Source organism: Lingula anatina, chromosome 5, assembly GCF_051362555.1.
Source record: "Lingula anatina isolate TDL-2025a chromosome 5, LinAna3.0, whole genome shotgun sequence".
NCBI lineage: Eukaryota > Metazoa > Brachiopoda > Lingulata > Lingulida > Lingulidae > Lingula > Lingula anatina.
In genome coordinates this window covers 13,011,860-13,026,110 of record NC_141771.1, presented here as the reverse complement: position 1 = coordinate 13,026,110, position 14,251 = coordinate 13,011,860, and the positions used below count along the sequence as shown (strand labels likewise).

The 14,251-nt window shown below is 38.9% G+C and overlaps 2 protein-coding genes across 3 annotated transcripts; one reads left to right on the top strand and one right to left on the bottom strand.

The window, feature by feature from the left end:
* Positions 1–4,412: 4,412 nt before the first annotated feature.
* Positions 4,413–13,662, top strand: LOC106164293 (uncharacterized). Its single transcript, XM_013542168.2, has 6 exons — positions 4,413–5,376; positions 5,653–5,707; positions 7,262–7,411; positions 7,879–8,039; positions 8,336–8,529; positions 13,351–13,662. The coding sequence occupies exons 2-5, from the start codon at positions 5,660–5,662 to the stop codon at positions 8,382–8,384; spliced, it is 408 nt and encodes a 135-aa protein (XP_013397622.1). The 5' UTR covers positions 4,413–5,376; positions 5,653–5,659; the 3' UTR covers positions 8,385–8,529; positions 13,351–13,662.
* Positions 9,775–14,093, bottom strand: LOC106164292 (uncharacterized). Of its 2 annotated transcripts, none has more exons than XM_087014137.1 (6): positions 13,912–14,093; positions 13,373–13,529; positions 12,924–13,007; positions 11,929–12,043; positions 11,448–11,601; positions 9,775–11,134 (listed from the first exon to the last, which is right to left on the bottom strand). In XM_087014137.1, exons 2-6 carry the CDS (start codon positions 13,521–13,523, stop codon positions 10,247–10,249), a joined length of 1,392 nt encoding a protein of 463 aa, XP_086870263.1. In that variant the 5' UTR covers positions 13,524–13,529; positions 13,912–14,093; the 3' UTR covers positions 9,775–10,246. The 2 variants fall into 2 exon arrangements, with proteins under 2 accessions (XP_086870263.1, XP_013397621.1); XM_013542167.2 differs by having other exon boundaries at positions 11,929–12,049; positions 13,912–14,092.
* Positions 14,094–14,251: the final 158 nt, after the last annotated feature.

The following is a 14,251-nucleotide window of genomic DNA, read 5'->3' as shown; positions in this document are numbered from 1 at the left end:
TTACAGAGGAAAGGTCGTAGTTGTGGCTGCCCCCCTTACAGAACAATTGATCAAGTAACACCTGATGCCTTATCAGGTACCAAACGATTTAATCAGTTCATCGACGAACGATCTGCGTGTCAGTTTTACCTGTATACACAGTAGGTACGAGTCAAACAATGCAGGAAATCTTTTCATTTTATCATTTTAAAAATCTCTTAAGACATCCTTCAAACAAGACATAAAAATCGTAAAGAATTGACACTGCCGGTAAATGAGGTGATATCGCCACAGCTTGCATATATACATGCAATATTGTGAAGACGTAGGCCTACGCACCTGTCCACACTCTTGAAAGCTGTGTACGAGTCTACTGGCTATTTTGATTTTATATATAAGAAAATAACGAGTCCCTTTCGCATATCTTTATTATCGGAAGCATTTAAAAGAACTCTGAAGCTTTAGTTTGTCATCACTATTGAAAGTGCAGCCAAGGCTCGGACGCTTAGGTGAAGTCTAGTTGTACAGCGCATCGTATTTAAACTGAGAAAGAAAACGTTTAATTGCTTATTCTCCGCCCAAATAGCTGTTTCTTGCCTACAGTTTACGCATTTCTGTGCTTCAGCCACCTTTTTAGTTTGACAGAAAGCAGTGCACGCTTCAAACGACCTTTTTATATGCGCACCTTGTACATCATCTACACCTAGCATTGCCATTGCTGGAAACAGCAGAGGACTACCATGACCCCTGTGGCGCGCGGTTCCTGTCATGCGCACTTCGTATTTCCGCAAAAGATGAAAAGGTTAATAATCACCAGCTTTTCTGTATTGTACTTAACGTCAGGAGGAGGCGTGCCATTGCAGACAGCGAGGTCCTTGCAAAGTAGGTTCGATCCATGTAGACTATGGCGTCTATAAGAAGGGGGCCTTATAGTGGTGAAGGTGTATCTTATAATATACCGGTGCCTGTAGGTTCATGACATTATGTCGTCTGATGACCAGTGCACTACACTGTAAGTGAGACTGCAATGTCTAATATCAGCGATGAGAGTTTGCCCCTATTTTTGGTCCATGATTGCCATTCACTAAAGGGAATACATTTCACGTGCATTAATTTTATTTAATATATATATATATATATATATATATATATATATATATATATATATATATATAGGGTAGACCGGGGCTAAACGCCCCCCTTAAGCAAGAAACATCACAATTTTCCCTGCTGGAGGTATAGACCGTTCAAAGTGGGTGTTAACTATGAAGGGCTGACTAGACTACAAACTGATACTAACACTTTTGGAAACAAACAAAAGAAAAACCTTATAGGTAAAAAATAGGTAAATTATAAAATCGGCCTTTTTGCCCCATGGCTGGGGCATTACGCCTCGCACCACGGGGCTTAACGCCCACCGTGGGCGTCTTGCCCCAAACTATAGGCGTTATGCCCCGCCTTTGTACAAAGCAAAATAAAATCAAATTATATTTCTACGAGACAACTTGGTAAGCCTTTAAAAGCAACATATAATATTTTGGGATACTGAGATAATAAACATACCCATCAAATTTATTCAGAATGAGCTGTAATTCTACTCTTTACGACAGGGCACTGTGATACTTCCAAAATTAAGTTCCTAGTACAGCCACTTGCTTTGGCTTTTCCCCATATAAGTGTTATAACTGATGATATACAATAAAAAAACATGCATGAAAGAACACTTCCGCATCTTTTTAGAATTATTTTTTATTTAAAAACGAAAGGGGGCAAAACGCCCAGTGATCGGGGCAAAACGCCCACTATAGGCGTTTTGCCCCATATCAGCATGGGCGTTTTGCCCCAAAGTGAGATTTTGTATATTTTTTCAAAATTCGGCGGGAAAAGTTTTATACAATCTGACTTCATCGAAACTTGTATGGAGGTCTGATACCATCCTATCTGTCACCAACAAAGTTTTTTGAATTCGTGCATTTGGTAGGTGGTGTCACTGATGTTAAGGAAAAGGCTAAATAACAGTAAACAAGGCAAAAATGAACAAATTATCATAAAATGCTTATTTTTTAGTTTGTGGTCATCTCCGTCATGGAGGATAAGTCTGCTGGAAATCGGAAGTGGTCAAAACATCACGAGACGCGTATTTATTCGTAATACCTGAAAAAAAGCGGGTGGGCGTTTGACCCCGACTGGGCGTTTAGCCCCGGTCTACCCTATATATATATATATGTGTGTGTGTGTGTGTGTGTGTGTGTGTGTGTGTGTTAAACCCCATTATTTCCATGTGTTGTGCCCGTTAGTGGATGTTTGAGAGAGAGAGGGAGAGAGAGGTGGTTTTCCGTCTTTTTTTTCAGATGAGATTCAAATCATTTCCCAAACTACTTCAATTTGATGAGAACATATATTGCACGTTCTTTAGGGGTTGGCATATGTGAACCTTCCCCATGAGAAGATCAAAGAGTTCATCACTACCCTCACAACTCCATTTTCCAAAACAAAACGGTCAATTTAGTCCCTTTCCCTTCAATAAAATTTAATGATAACTCTAAAACTTTTTTAGCAAACGTTACTCGCGGTTGCTTTAAGCAGTAGGCCTATAACTTTTATTTCTGTATGAATTATTAACATTTATGCTATTGTAAATTGGACAAATTCTCAGGACATGAGTTCGTTTGCGATTATTTTTTACACAATATTGGCTTTTTATCACTTTACTTTGCGTATAGTCACTTAATGTTTATTTACAGAATAAACATTTTAAGATAAGAAGGCGTATTCTACTTTTTTTTACTGTCTACTATTGTTCAAACCTATTAAACTATGTAAAAGTTCACCATTTATTGATAAATACACGTCATTTCAGTTGTTTCTTTTTTATTTACGTAATGTTGAGATTTTTACCTCACTCCATTTCTACAGTATGACGAAAAGGGGTGATCACAAGTAGGCCTTGGGACCATTTTATTTATTTTCGGGAAATGCCATGTTTCATATTACTGATTAACTTTGAATTCAGGTCTTAAGTGAAATTATGTCTGATTTGGGAATAGATTAATTAGTAGCAGACAGTTTTTAATTAAAATTTTGTGCCTATTTTACATAACGAAGTAAATGGCAAATGGCTTACATGTCCACTAATAGTTAGTGTCATTTAATGAACTATTCCGAATATACTTTTCATTTAACCAGATTAATATATTCATTCTACTATTACCAATCTGATGTCATCACTTTTTCTCCACCAGGATGGCGTGTTATTTGTCTTCCACAAGTGCAGACCAGGATCTACGTATAGCATTGTGTGAGGATTTTGAGCGAATGTCCGTTACATGTTTAGATGTGCTCTGCTGCTATATTTAAGACATGACTATATGTGACTGGACAAAAAATGGCTTGACTTAGAATGAAAAAAAAAAGAAGAACACTGCATTCTGCAAGATTGGAATATATAATTATTATACCGTTGGAATATAAGTTGTATTTATTTGATAAATAAGTTATGTATTATGTACCTCTGTATGGGTAAAGTTTGGCTTGTACTAGTATTCCTATGTGCCGACACCAGCAGAGGCAAAAGAGCGCGGGGGTGGGGGGTGGGGGGGGCTGTAGGGGGGAGGGGGCTGACCCCATTTTCGTCAGCCACCTCATTCTTAACCACAGGAAATACGGGGGCTAAAACTATCCCCTCGTAGTCGCTTCCTCCTACACACTTCCTTTGCACCCTCACAGTCGTGAATTTAGAACGTGTTACTGCTTTTACCCAGTACTTATCTACACACTTCTTCGTTGAAGTGTATCGGTAATTACATACAGCGACCCTGTCAAGTTCCATTTCTCACAGGTATCATGTTGTTTTAAGGTCGCCGGGGCACTGTGACATATCTGAAGCTTAGGCTGTGCAGTGTGTGTATAAGTGTGTGAATTAGAGAGAGAGAGAGAGAGAGAGAGAGAGAGAGAGAGAGAGAGGGGAAGAGAAGGACTGCCGTGTGTGTTTAAGTGTATAAGTAGAAATTAACCTTTTAATCATATGTAACAGCAATATCCAACAAAATGACCAGAAGTAAGGAGAATGAACAAATTTCGGGATACGAGCAAGTTATTTCACAGCGGCTGAACATTGCATCCTATCATTCTACGGTGGATGTTAACAAGACCTTTTAATACAACTTACGCCCACCCACGTTCTATACATCCGGATTATCGGGAAATGACGACAAATCAGGATAAAAAAGAAAGTGCTTGGTACATGTACTATCGTCCTCTGTGGGTTTCAGCTTTACGTCAGTAGTTTGATCTTAATGCTACGACCTACTGCAAATACATCTCCGTTACGGTTAAGAAAGCTGCATGATTATCGGTGGGTGCACTTTTGCGCCACCCCTCCCCCCCCCAAAAAAAAAAAAAAAAAAAAAAAGAAAGAAAGAAAAGATTATTATTTGTGTAAACAAGTCTATGATGTACTTGGCACTAAATACATTGCCCTTGCATTGAGCTGTCACTCTGCCTATCTCTTAAGTTCAACAGAATGAAATCGCTTAAACATGTATTTATACTTTCGATTATCCCCTGAGCCCTATTCTACGTAACGTCTACAATATCTTGAATGATCAATAGAATTAAAAGAAAAGGCCTCCAACAAGAAGATAAAAATATGAAAAATATGAACGTACCGATATACTTTTCTACGCTGAATTGTCAATTCCCGATAATCCGGATTACATCTTGAACCCTTTGCCACTGTACATAAAGTATACAAAATCTTGAGTGATCCATAAAACTAAAAGTAAAGGCCTCCAACTAACAGATAAAATATTAATTTGAGGTGCCCTACTAGCAGGACTCTGATAAGAGAGGTTGTAAGCGTATAGAAGCACAAGCTAATTACATGTAATTATCTAGCAGGGTATTCTTCATATTAACCTTCAAACACCCACGCATACTTCAGATATTCTGTGTATGATTCACTTGCCTTTATTGATCTTTATTTTTGGATTTCTTTGAAAACCGTTCCGAACCGGATGTAAAAAAGGTCATGCGACAATGAGGACTTACCCCCTTCAGCATACGACTCACGCCGTCGGGCATAACTGATTCGCACGTTGTCAATGCAATGCCTACTTTCTAATCGACTTGACTCCATGGGCGGTGGGTTTATGCTGTGACAAGGCGCTATCACATTTAATTTTGTTTGATCTATTTTCTTAAGACACAAAAGAACAGGGTCAAAATGTGTTGAAAGATTAAGCGTGTTCATTCTCAAATATCCAAGTGAAGGGTGTAGGCTGGCCCATTTTAACAGTGCAGAGGGAAGCAGCCAAAATTTAAAGAGACGAACGGCAAAGATCTGTGTCAGTTACACACAGGGCAGCCAGCTGAAAGGATCTCGTGGACAGTTTCATTGTAAGTCATTCTATGTGGATATTCTAATTTGAAAGAAATAGCTATGATACAGTTTATATAGGTATGTCGCCCAACATGTACTTGTGTCTACATTTCAGAGCGTGTGTGTACGCGCGCGCGCTGGTGTGAACTAGTGCAATGAATTTAAGTCAAGGTTGCCAATTCTTTTACTGAGTACGTATCATATACTAGCGGACTCAATTTATAAATAGGCTTTGTTTGTTAAACTGTGCATGACATCGCAGCTAGGTCGTTTAACGGTCTTTTCCTTCGCAGTGACGATATGGGAAACCGCAGCAGTTTAAGGGCTAAACACGACGATGAGCGTCAGGTAAATATACATACATGGCTATCGTCCCTCACCCTGCACATGCTTATATTGGTACATCACTGCACGTCTCTTGTTCTCTCTCTAGTTTTCCTTCCCTCTCTCTGTCACTCTCTCTCTCTCTCTCTCTCTCTCTCTCACACGCACACACACACACACACACACTTAGCATGTGTATGTACACACTTTCCTCCCCTGTCTTTTTCTTTTACTTATAGATGCTCAGGGTAGGCTTTACAATGAAAAATTGAAAGTAAAGTGTACGCGTCGGAGAATGATCCACAGTCCTAATTTTATCCCGTACAGTTTCTTATATTTCCTAATTTAGAATTCAGTGTCCAAAAAAAACTTTATTTATTTTCACTATTTGCAGCTTACCCATTGCCCTTAAAATGTCCCGGTGTAACGTGACAGAGATTCCCCCATGATAGTTTTCTTCCCATTCATTTGTACAGGTAAGCGTCGCCCTATAGATTCTGACCTACTTAGATCAGGCCAACCCTTACCTAACCCATAATTATATGGAGGGCGGACTTTCTGTTACACGGACCCTTAGTTTCGTGACACCGGCCTTTTCGGCGTGCAAAGTGGTTGCCTTGGCATCTGGCAAATGCACGCGAGATATGAAATTGTTCGTATGATCAGGGACGATATAATTCCCTGGTATAATACACGATCGAGCGCGACGGAACTACGCCGAGTATACTTATATTTTTGACATTTTGTTTCTTTTACACACAGTACACTTCGAATTGTATGTGCACCGTATATCTATCTTGGTTTTCTCCGTCCCAAATGTGAGCACGAGATAGAGACTATTGAGAGTGAGAAGAGCCGAGTGCTAGCTAGGCCACGACATAAATATGGCGGACCTACATGAAAGGAAGACCGCTTAATCCTGTAATGGTCTTTCCGCCTCTCCCACGCGTGTTCCCCCGACCGTTTGAATTGAGCCGAGATTTAATTACTGTGCTTCTGAAGGGACGACGCGTGGGGAGGCGTGAGAGGCGGAGAGACCATTACAGGATTAAGCGGTCTTCCTTTCGTGTAGGTCTGCCATATTTAGGTCGTGACCTAGCTAGCACTCGGCTCTTCTCATTCTGAATGGCTTCATATTCTAGTGACACAGGTGCTGAGCTTACTTACACCCTGATTATAGTGCATCCCGATCTGGCTCACCAAATCGGGAGAAAGCAGGCCTTTGACGCAGGGAGCAACAGTGCATCGTAGTTCCAAGTTAATACTGATGATCTGTCTCCCTAAGGGATCGATACAATTTATGATACGATCTAGGCCAATTATTTCATTATTATAATTATTAACAAAAGCACATTAAAATCTTCCCTACATTTTCCCTTACATCTTCCCTACTTCAATCCTTCACAAGTGGGAAGTCTACATCTGTTTGCACACGACGTCATAAAACCTAGACTGTGATTTAATCGATTTGCATCATGGGGGTATAGAGACAAATGTATACCCGGTACTGTAATGTGAAAAAAAGAACGTCGTTAAAGAACCCGGATCCATTTATAGTATGAAATTGTCCTTTTTTAGCCTCTGGCGAGCGAAAGCGCCGAAGATCGAGTTCTGCCACGGCCACCACGTTGTGACACCGAAGATTTCAAGATCGACATCGTGCCTTTGCCCAATCGTGGAGTGCAAGTTGTGGTCCATGACAATCGGAAGTCAGCACCGTCCAATCAGGTGCGTCTGCGCATCCTTTGTCTACCGATCTCTTTGTCTGTCTCTGTGTCTGTCTTACACTCGTTTCATTAATTTCCACGTTTGTTTGTTTGTATCCAGCTGTGTGTATATTTAAAGCACATGTACTATTTCATTAGTATTGCATGGATAAACATTATAACTATTTGTACTATATATATATATTATACTAAATATACATGATGTTTCATAATCGTTTACTTTATTTATTTATCCATGCATTTCTACGACTTGTGTTTATCGTAGACTTTGTAGATTTGTCTGCTTACTGGTTCAGTGTCCGTCCATTTTTGCTACTTAAAGCAGGATCTAATTGTAAAGACTCCGTTGTTTTAGTGTAATGCGATGTGATGTGACGTGACGTGATGTAATGAAATACAATACATGTGCAGTACAGTAAGTACAGTACAGTACAATACAATACAATACGGAAAATTGCCTCATTTCAGCCTAGAGACGGCGATATAGTTTCGCTGTGGTCAGTGATGTCCAATGCAGGAGATGGGTTCCTACAAGTGACCAACGTGAAAGTGGACCCGGACAAAGACGAGTACGTTGTTGATATGGCTGGAACATTGGACGCTGATGCAAGTAACTGTCAGATTTTAGTGTATGGAATGCTTTTTTATGGCCCTGCCTATTTTTATGAAGTAAAAACAGTGATGTAGCTCTTAAAGTGTGCATATCATTTTACGGCTTGAGGTACATGCATTGATAAAAAGCGAAAAAATTCCTCTTACTGTTTATGTAGTCTTTTTAATGTCGTTTCTATTTTTCTTCTTTCCCTATGTTTATAGTCGTTTTAATATCGCTTAATTTGATTAGGGAATCTCTCATCACATACATTTTGTATCAGATGTTTCCAAGGCTGAGACAAATGTCAATGTATGCATCCTCCTTTTTCAGCGAAGTTTACTTGGCAGAGCAATTTTCCTGCAATTTCTCGGAAGAGTGACCTTCCTCAAGATGTGCCATGGTTTGTAGTTACCGATCTCGACCCAGTTATCTTGAAAATCCGCGGCTACCAATTTAAGCAAGATGGAGATAACACATGGTATACAATAACTGTGGATGGCGATATGGTTGTCGCAAAACCTGAGGTAAGATTTGACCTTTCCTACGTTACGATGAGTTGGAACCTTTTGATAGTCCTCATCAACATTAAGCACACCATAGTTCCATAATCAATTGATGCTAGACTGTTGAAGTTGATAACAAAGCACATTTAGGGATGACCAAGACAGAGATGCATCTAAAAAACCATTGTTAAGTCCTAATTTCTAAAGGAAAATATAGTCATTATCATATATACCAACCAAGCCGGTCATGACCTTTTTTGAAATTATGAAAATCAAACCATACTAATAATGCTCTATTGGGAAATCCTTTTTGTCAGAAAGTCGTCCATCCCTGCAGTTGTACGGTGGAGGATGTTTGTCTTCCTCTTTGTCTGTTCTTTGAAAGATATTTTGAAGACTTTAAATAGAGTTATTACATTTACCTTGGGCGAATGAAATGTAGCATTTGTCCAAGAATTTACTTGGTGCCGATTTTAAGTTTTATCAAGTAGCTGTACAGTATATTTCGCCGTGAAACAAAATGTAACATGGTCGTTACATTGTCCCATATTTTCGCGAATATAATGCCGTGTTCTTTAATAATTATCATTTGGAATTAAACAGTACTTCATGTACTAAGTCTTTCTCAACTGGCAAAACTTGGCTGTGTCACGATCAGATCTCCCCTTTCATCAGGGCTTCATCAGGGTTAATTACTCGTTTGAATAACATTAGTTTAAACTATGTTTAACCCCATTATTTCCATGTGTTGTGCCCGTTAGTGGATGTTTGAGAGAGAGAGGGAGAGAGAGGTGGTTTTCCGTGTTTTTTCCAGACGAGATCCAAATCATTTTCCAAAACTACTTCAATTTCCTAAATTTGATAAGAAAATATATTGCAGGTTTTTTTTTTTTTTTTTTTTTTTTTTTTTTTTTTTTTTTTTTGGGGGGGGGGGGGGTTGGCATAACATGAACCGTCCCCATGGGAAGATCAAAGTGTTAAACCATACCCTCACAACTCCATTTTCCAAAACAAAACGGCCGATTTAGTCCCTTTCCCTTCAATAAAATTTAATAATAACTCTAAAACTTTTTTAGCAAACGTTACTCGCGGTTGCTTTAATTAAGCAGTAAATAAATTGCATTTCTGTATGAATAATAAACATTTATGCTATCACTATACTTTGCGTATAGACAATTTTTGTTTATTTACAGAGTAAACATTTTAAGATAAGAAGGCGAAGGCATATTTTTACTGTCTACTATTGTGCAAACATATCAAACTATGTAAAGGTTCACCATTTATTGATACATACAAGTCATCTCAGTTGTTTCTTTTTATTTACGTAATTTCTACCTCACTCTATTTCTATAGTCCCCCACCCCCAGTTAACCTTTACCAATATTTGGACACTTTTATTTACATACAACCGTTTGAACGGTTGCTTTATCGTTAATGGGTAAGAAAATAATAGGACTTAACGTAACTTGCCGTTGCTGATCATTTGGCTACCCGTTTGCAATAAAAACATTATATATACAAGAGGATACGTTTGGAGGAACTTTAACAATGTTGTGCGTATTATCTCACCTTTGGTGGTTTAAAAGGCAATTTTACGGAAAAATTAAGCCCATCATTATTTGAAATTGATATGTTAAACATTAAATGCCATTTGTATGCCAGATACATTCTCTTTTATGTACTTGGATATTCTAAAATTTGAAAGTCAATAGCGCACTGATATAAGCAACAATTAGGGCTACTCTTCTTCAAAGGAGCAGCCTACCTGTAACAGTCTGGTCACAGATTCTGCGGGTTCACAAATCCCATCAGAACAGAACTCCTCTGGAATACCTGTGACAACGTTATCCTGTGAAGTGGAAATAAGGTGGTCTTTCACCTCTGAGGGTGTTGGGTTGTAGTCGAGAGAACTCATGTAGACAGCGGCGGCGCCAGCCACTAATGGACATGCCATGGACGTCCCCGAACTGAGTCGGTACCTGTACACTCCTTCGTTAGAGCTACTCCCCAGGTCTTCACCAGGAGCCCATATATCCACATCCGACCCATAATTAGAAAACGTTGCTCTCTTATCTCTGTGCTGCGTTGCCCCTACTGTGAAGGCGTGCGTGGCGCTAGCTGGGGAGATGTATTTGCTCAACACATTTTCGTTGCCAGCTGCGACTACAGATAAAACTCCGGCATCCGTGAAAAGGGCGTTAACGGCGTCGTTTAGTATTTCGCTTTTCTCGCCTCCTAGGGACAAGTTAACGATAGACTTACGTTGAGTGGCCTGAACTTGCTCTTGGACCCAGGAGAGCATGGCGATTATACCGAAATCGGAGCCAAATCCGTCATCCCCTAATACCTTCACACTAATGAGACTGACGTTTTTAGCCACACCCACGGTTTTTCCACCAATAAGTCCCGCCACGTGAGTACCATGTCCATCAACATCAGCAGCTGACCATGAAGCATTAGCTATGTTTCCTAAGGTCACACGACTGGTACCATCCGCGCGCAAAAACTCGATATGCTCCCGGTATATTCCTGTGTCGAACACGTAAACGTCGACGTCACTTCCTGTGCCTTCTATGTTGAATTTACCGTCCAGTGCCGTACTCGCTTGATCAATCCTGTCAAGGCCCTGTAAATAAATAAATAAATGTTGTAAATAAGGTAAAACTGTGCCTACGGTGGCATGATTTTTTTATGGTAAAAAATTAGATATTTTAATGCAGGATATACTATTGTTGATAATAGATCAGATTAGCGTAAACTCTCTCTCTCTCTCTCTCTCTCTCTCTCTCTCTCACACACACACACACACACACACACACAAACACACACACTTTATAGCGCAAACCTTAGGGCACACCACATAAGACTTCAGTAAACTTCCTTCAAAACACAGACACAACATAAACACTTCACACACACACACACACACATATACATACCCAATTTTCCGGAAAGTATGACCAGCACGCCCCGTCATCAAGATCTGTACCATTCTCGCAGTGACAATTACATGTACAGCCGGCAGAATAAACGTACGTGTCCTGGTAAATGCTGTCTATTATATCCGTCTGCAGCCTGAACCACTCAATGCCCCTGTATTGTCGAAAAAAAATGTATATACTTAAAAATCATATTGGTTAAAGTGAAAAAGAAAATGCACTCTCTTCTTTCTTTCTACCTCTAGGTCTCGGTTTCATTTCCAATCCCTCTCTCTCTCACTCTCTCTCTCTCTCTGTCTCACACACGCATATGCACATGCTCACACTCATGTAACACGTACACGTTACACACACATGACACATACACTCACGCACACACACGCACACGTAACACAATCACTTGCCACATCCTCATGCACACACACACACACACACACACACACACACACACACACATTATCTCGTACTCTAAAATACTCACTCCTCTGTAGTCTTCACCATAAGATATCTCAATTGTCCCACTGCACCCGGCTCTCCTATTTCTGTCCGGTCAAACAAATCCGGGGGCATTTCATCCTTTATGGAATTGATAAAATCTGAAGCTGAAAAGGTGATCATTTGAGATTGATTAAAATTATGCAAAATGCCATTAAACTCGAATGCTTTAAAAACTCGATTGAGGCATTTTCTGTCGAGCCACACCATTTCATTACATAAACAAGCCCACAATGATTTTATCAGCAGTTATACAGGTATGTCATATGTCTTTGTCGTTAGTACTTGCGATGAAAATCTACTCAAAAATAGGAAGAGGTTGCTCTCACAACTGGTTGACAGTTACTTATCAGATGCCAGCTTGTTATGTTTTGTTATCAATAATAAAGCGATCAAAACTCTCTTTCTGACATCTGTAATTTAAAACTATTTCCATTCGCACATATATTTATTTCCGCTATGCTCTTTCAGTAAGCGTTCATTTCGCAAGGCATATCTTTTCGATGTTTTTGTACATCTAATAGAGCTAATATGAAGAGAAAGGGGAAAAGAGAAAGAAAGAGCGTATAGTCTTTTTACTTGAAATATACAAGAAGGCACCAAATATTCAACCACTGGAAAATCAGATACATGGATAACTAGTAATAATTTTACTGAGGAGATTTAAGGTAAAAAGTATGCTTAGATATTAAAGACAGAAAGTAGTAGAAAGAAAAAAATATTTATAATGTAAAGTGGGTGAAATATGTATAAAAAGATATCCGTGATACTTTTCAATATATTTTAATATAAGTCACCATTAAATCATGATTGAATCAGGAACGGTTTAATCCTTCATATATCCTTCATATCTTAGCAAACAAGGACTCTTTTCTAGCCTTTCAAAAATGATTAAAAGCAATTTTGCCTCGTTCGATTAATTTTTGGGTCCCTAGGCACCTTCTGAAAACGATAGAACAAATTCGTAAAATTATATCTTACCTTGGTCGATACCTGTTCCATTTTTCAGTTTCAGTATGTAACTGTCGGGTATCCCCACGTCGCCGGTGTATTTTTGTAACTCAACTTAGGTAAAATAGAAAGGATAATAATAATAATAATCAGGCTCGAATAATCAGGCTTCGAAAGAACCCCCCTTTTTGCTGGAAAAAGGTCCACTCTGGGTAAAATTTGACCTACATGTAGGTACATGGGGATTATATGGTAAAAGGTCCACTTTTTCAGAAAATGAACCCCCCCGTTGAAATTGCAGGCTACGGGCCTGATAATAATAATAATAATAATAATAATAATAATTATAATAATAATTATTATACGATTCGTCGTTTTTTGAAAGTTTTTGAAATTGAAGTATTTCTGCTCTTTTAATTAGGTTAAGACTATTCTTTTGTCTTCTTTAATTTTGCAGAACTCAGAAGCACCGTATTTACCCCGTTTGTCGTCTGCTGCAATCTTCAACAGCGCTCCACGTTGCGTCCGCCCCAAAGATTGGACCTCTTCAACGTCCCCACGCGTGACTCCCGCGACGCAGGAACTTGGCAAAAATACCAAGAAGTAAACAACCACAAGAAATCTTGTCATCTTCGTCTAGAAAAAAAAAATCATTCTTGGCGTTAAAGAGTACCATTTGATTTATGTCTTAATATGTGGATTTATGGTGATATTCATTGATAGCAGCTTCAAAATGTATGGATGTTACGAAATAAATCTGTTAATCTCATATATATATATAAAAAGGACAAGACACGTACAAGACAAGTAATTGGACAAATGCTATAAAATATAAAGGCATTCTACTTAATCCGAACGAAATTTTCGCAAAGGTATTTTAATATAAGGATCAATTCACCATTAATATTCAATATAGAGAACAACCATGCGAATACCGACATTCATTCATACATGAGAAATACCTAAGTGACCACTTGATTGAAAATTCACATATTTTAACTGTGTACAGGTAGCTTACCTTCTGTGTTTAAGCAGTTTTTCTATTCGCACTTATGCACACCAGACGCCGATATCTTTTCAGGTATCTCTAACACGATGTCTAACTTCAGAAACGTCACATACAGCGATCGACTTGTTTCTCCAGAAACTCTAAAGACTAACACTTTTATACAGCCCACCTCGTTTTGTACCAGTTTATCCACCTATCAAAAATGATGGCAGCTGATTGGCCGATCTATTGTTATGATCTTCGAATCACAGTACGTAGGGCTGACACGGCTAGATTTTAAAAGAGAAAAAAAAAATAGAAATTTAGTATGGGCAAGGGAATTGTCCTTGGTATAGGTCACCTATTTAAC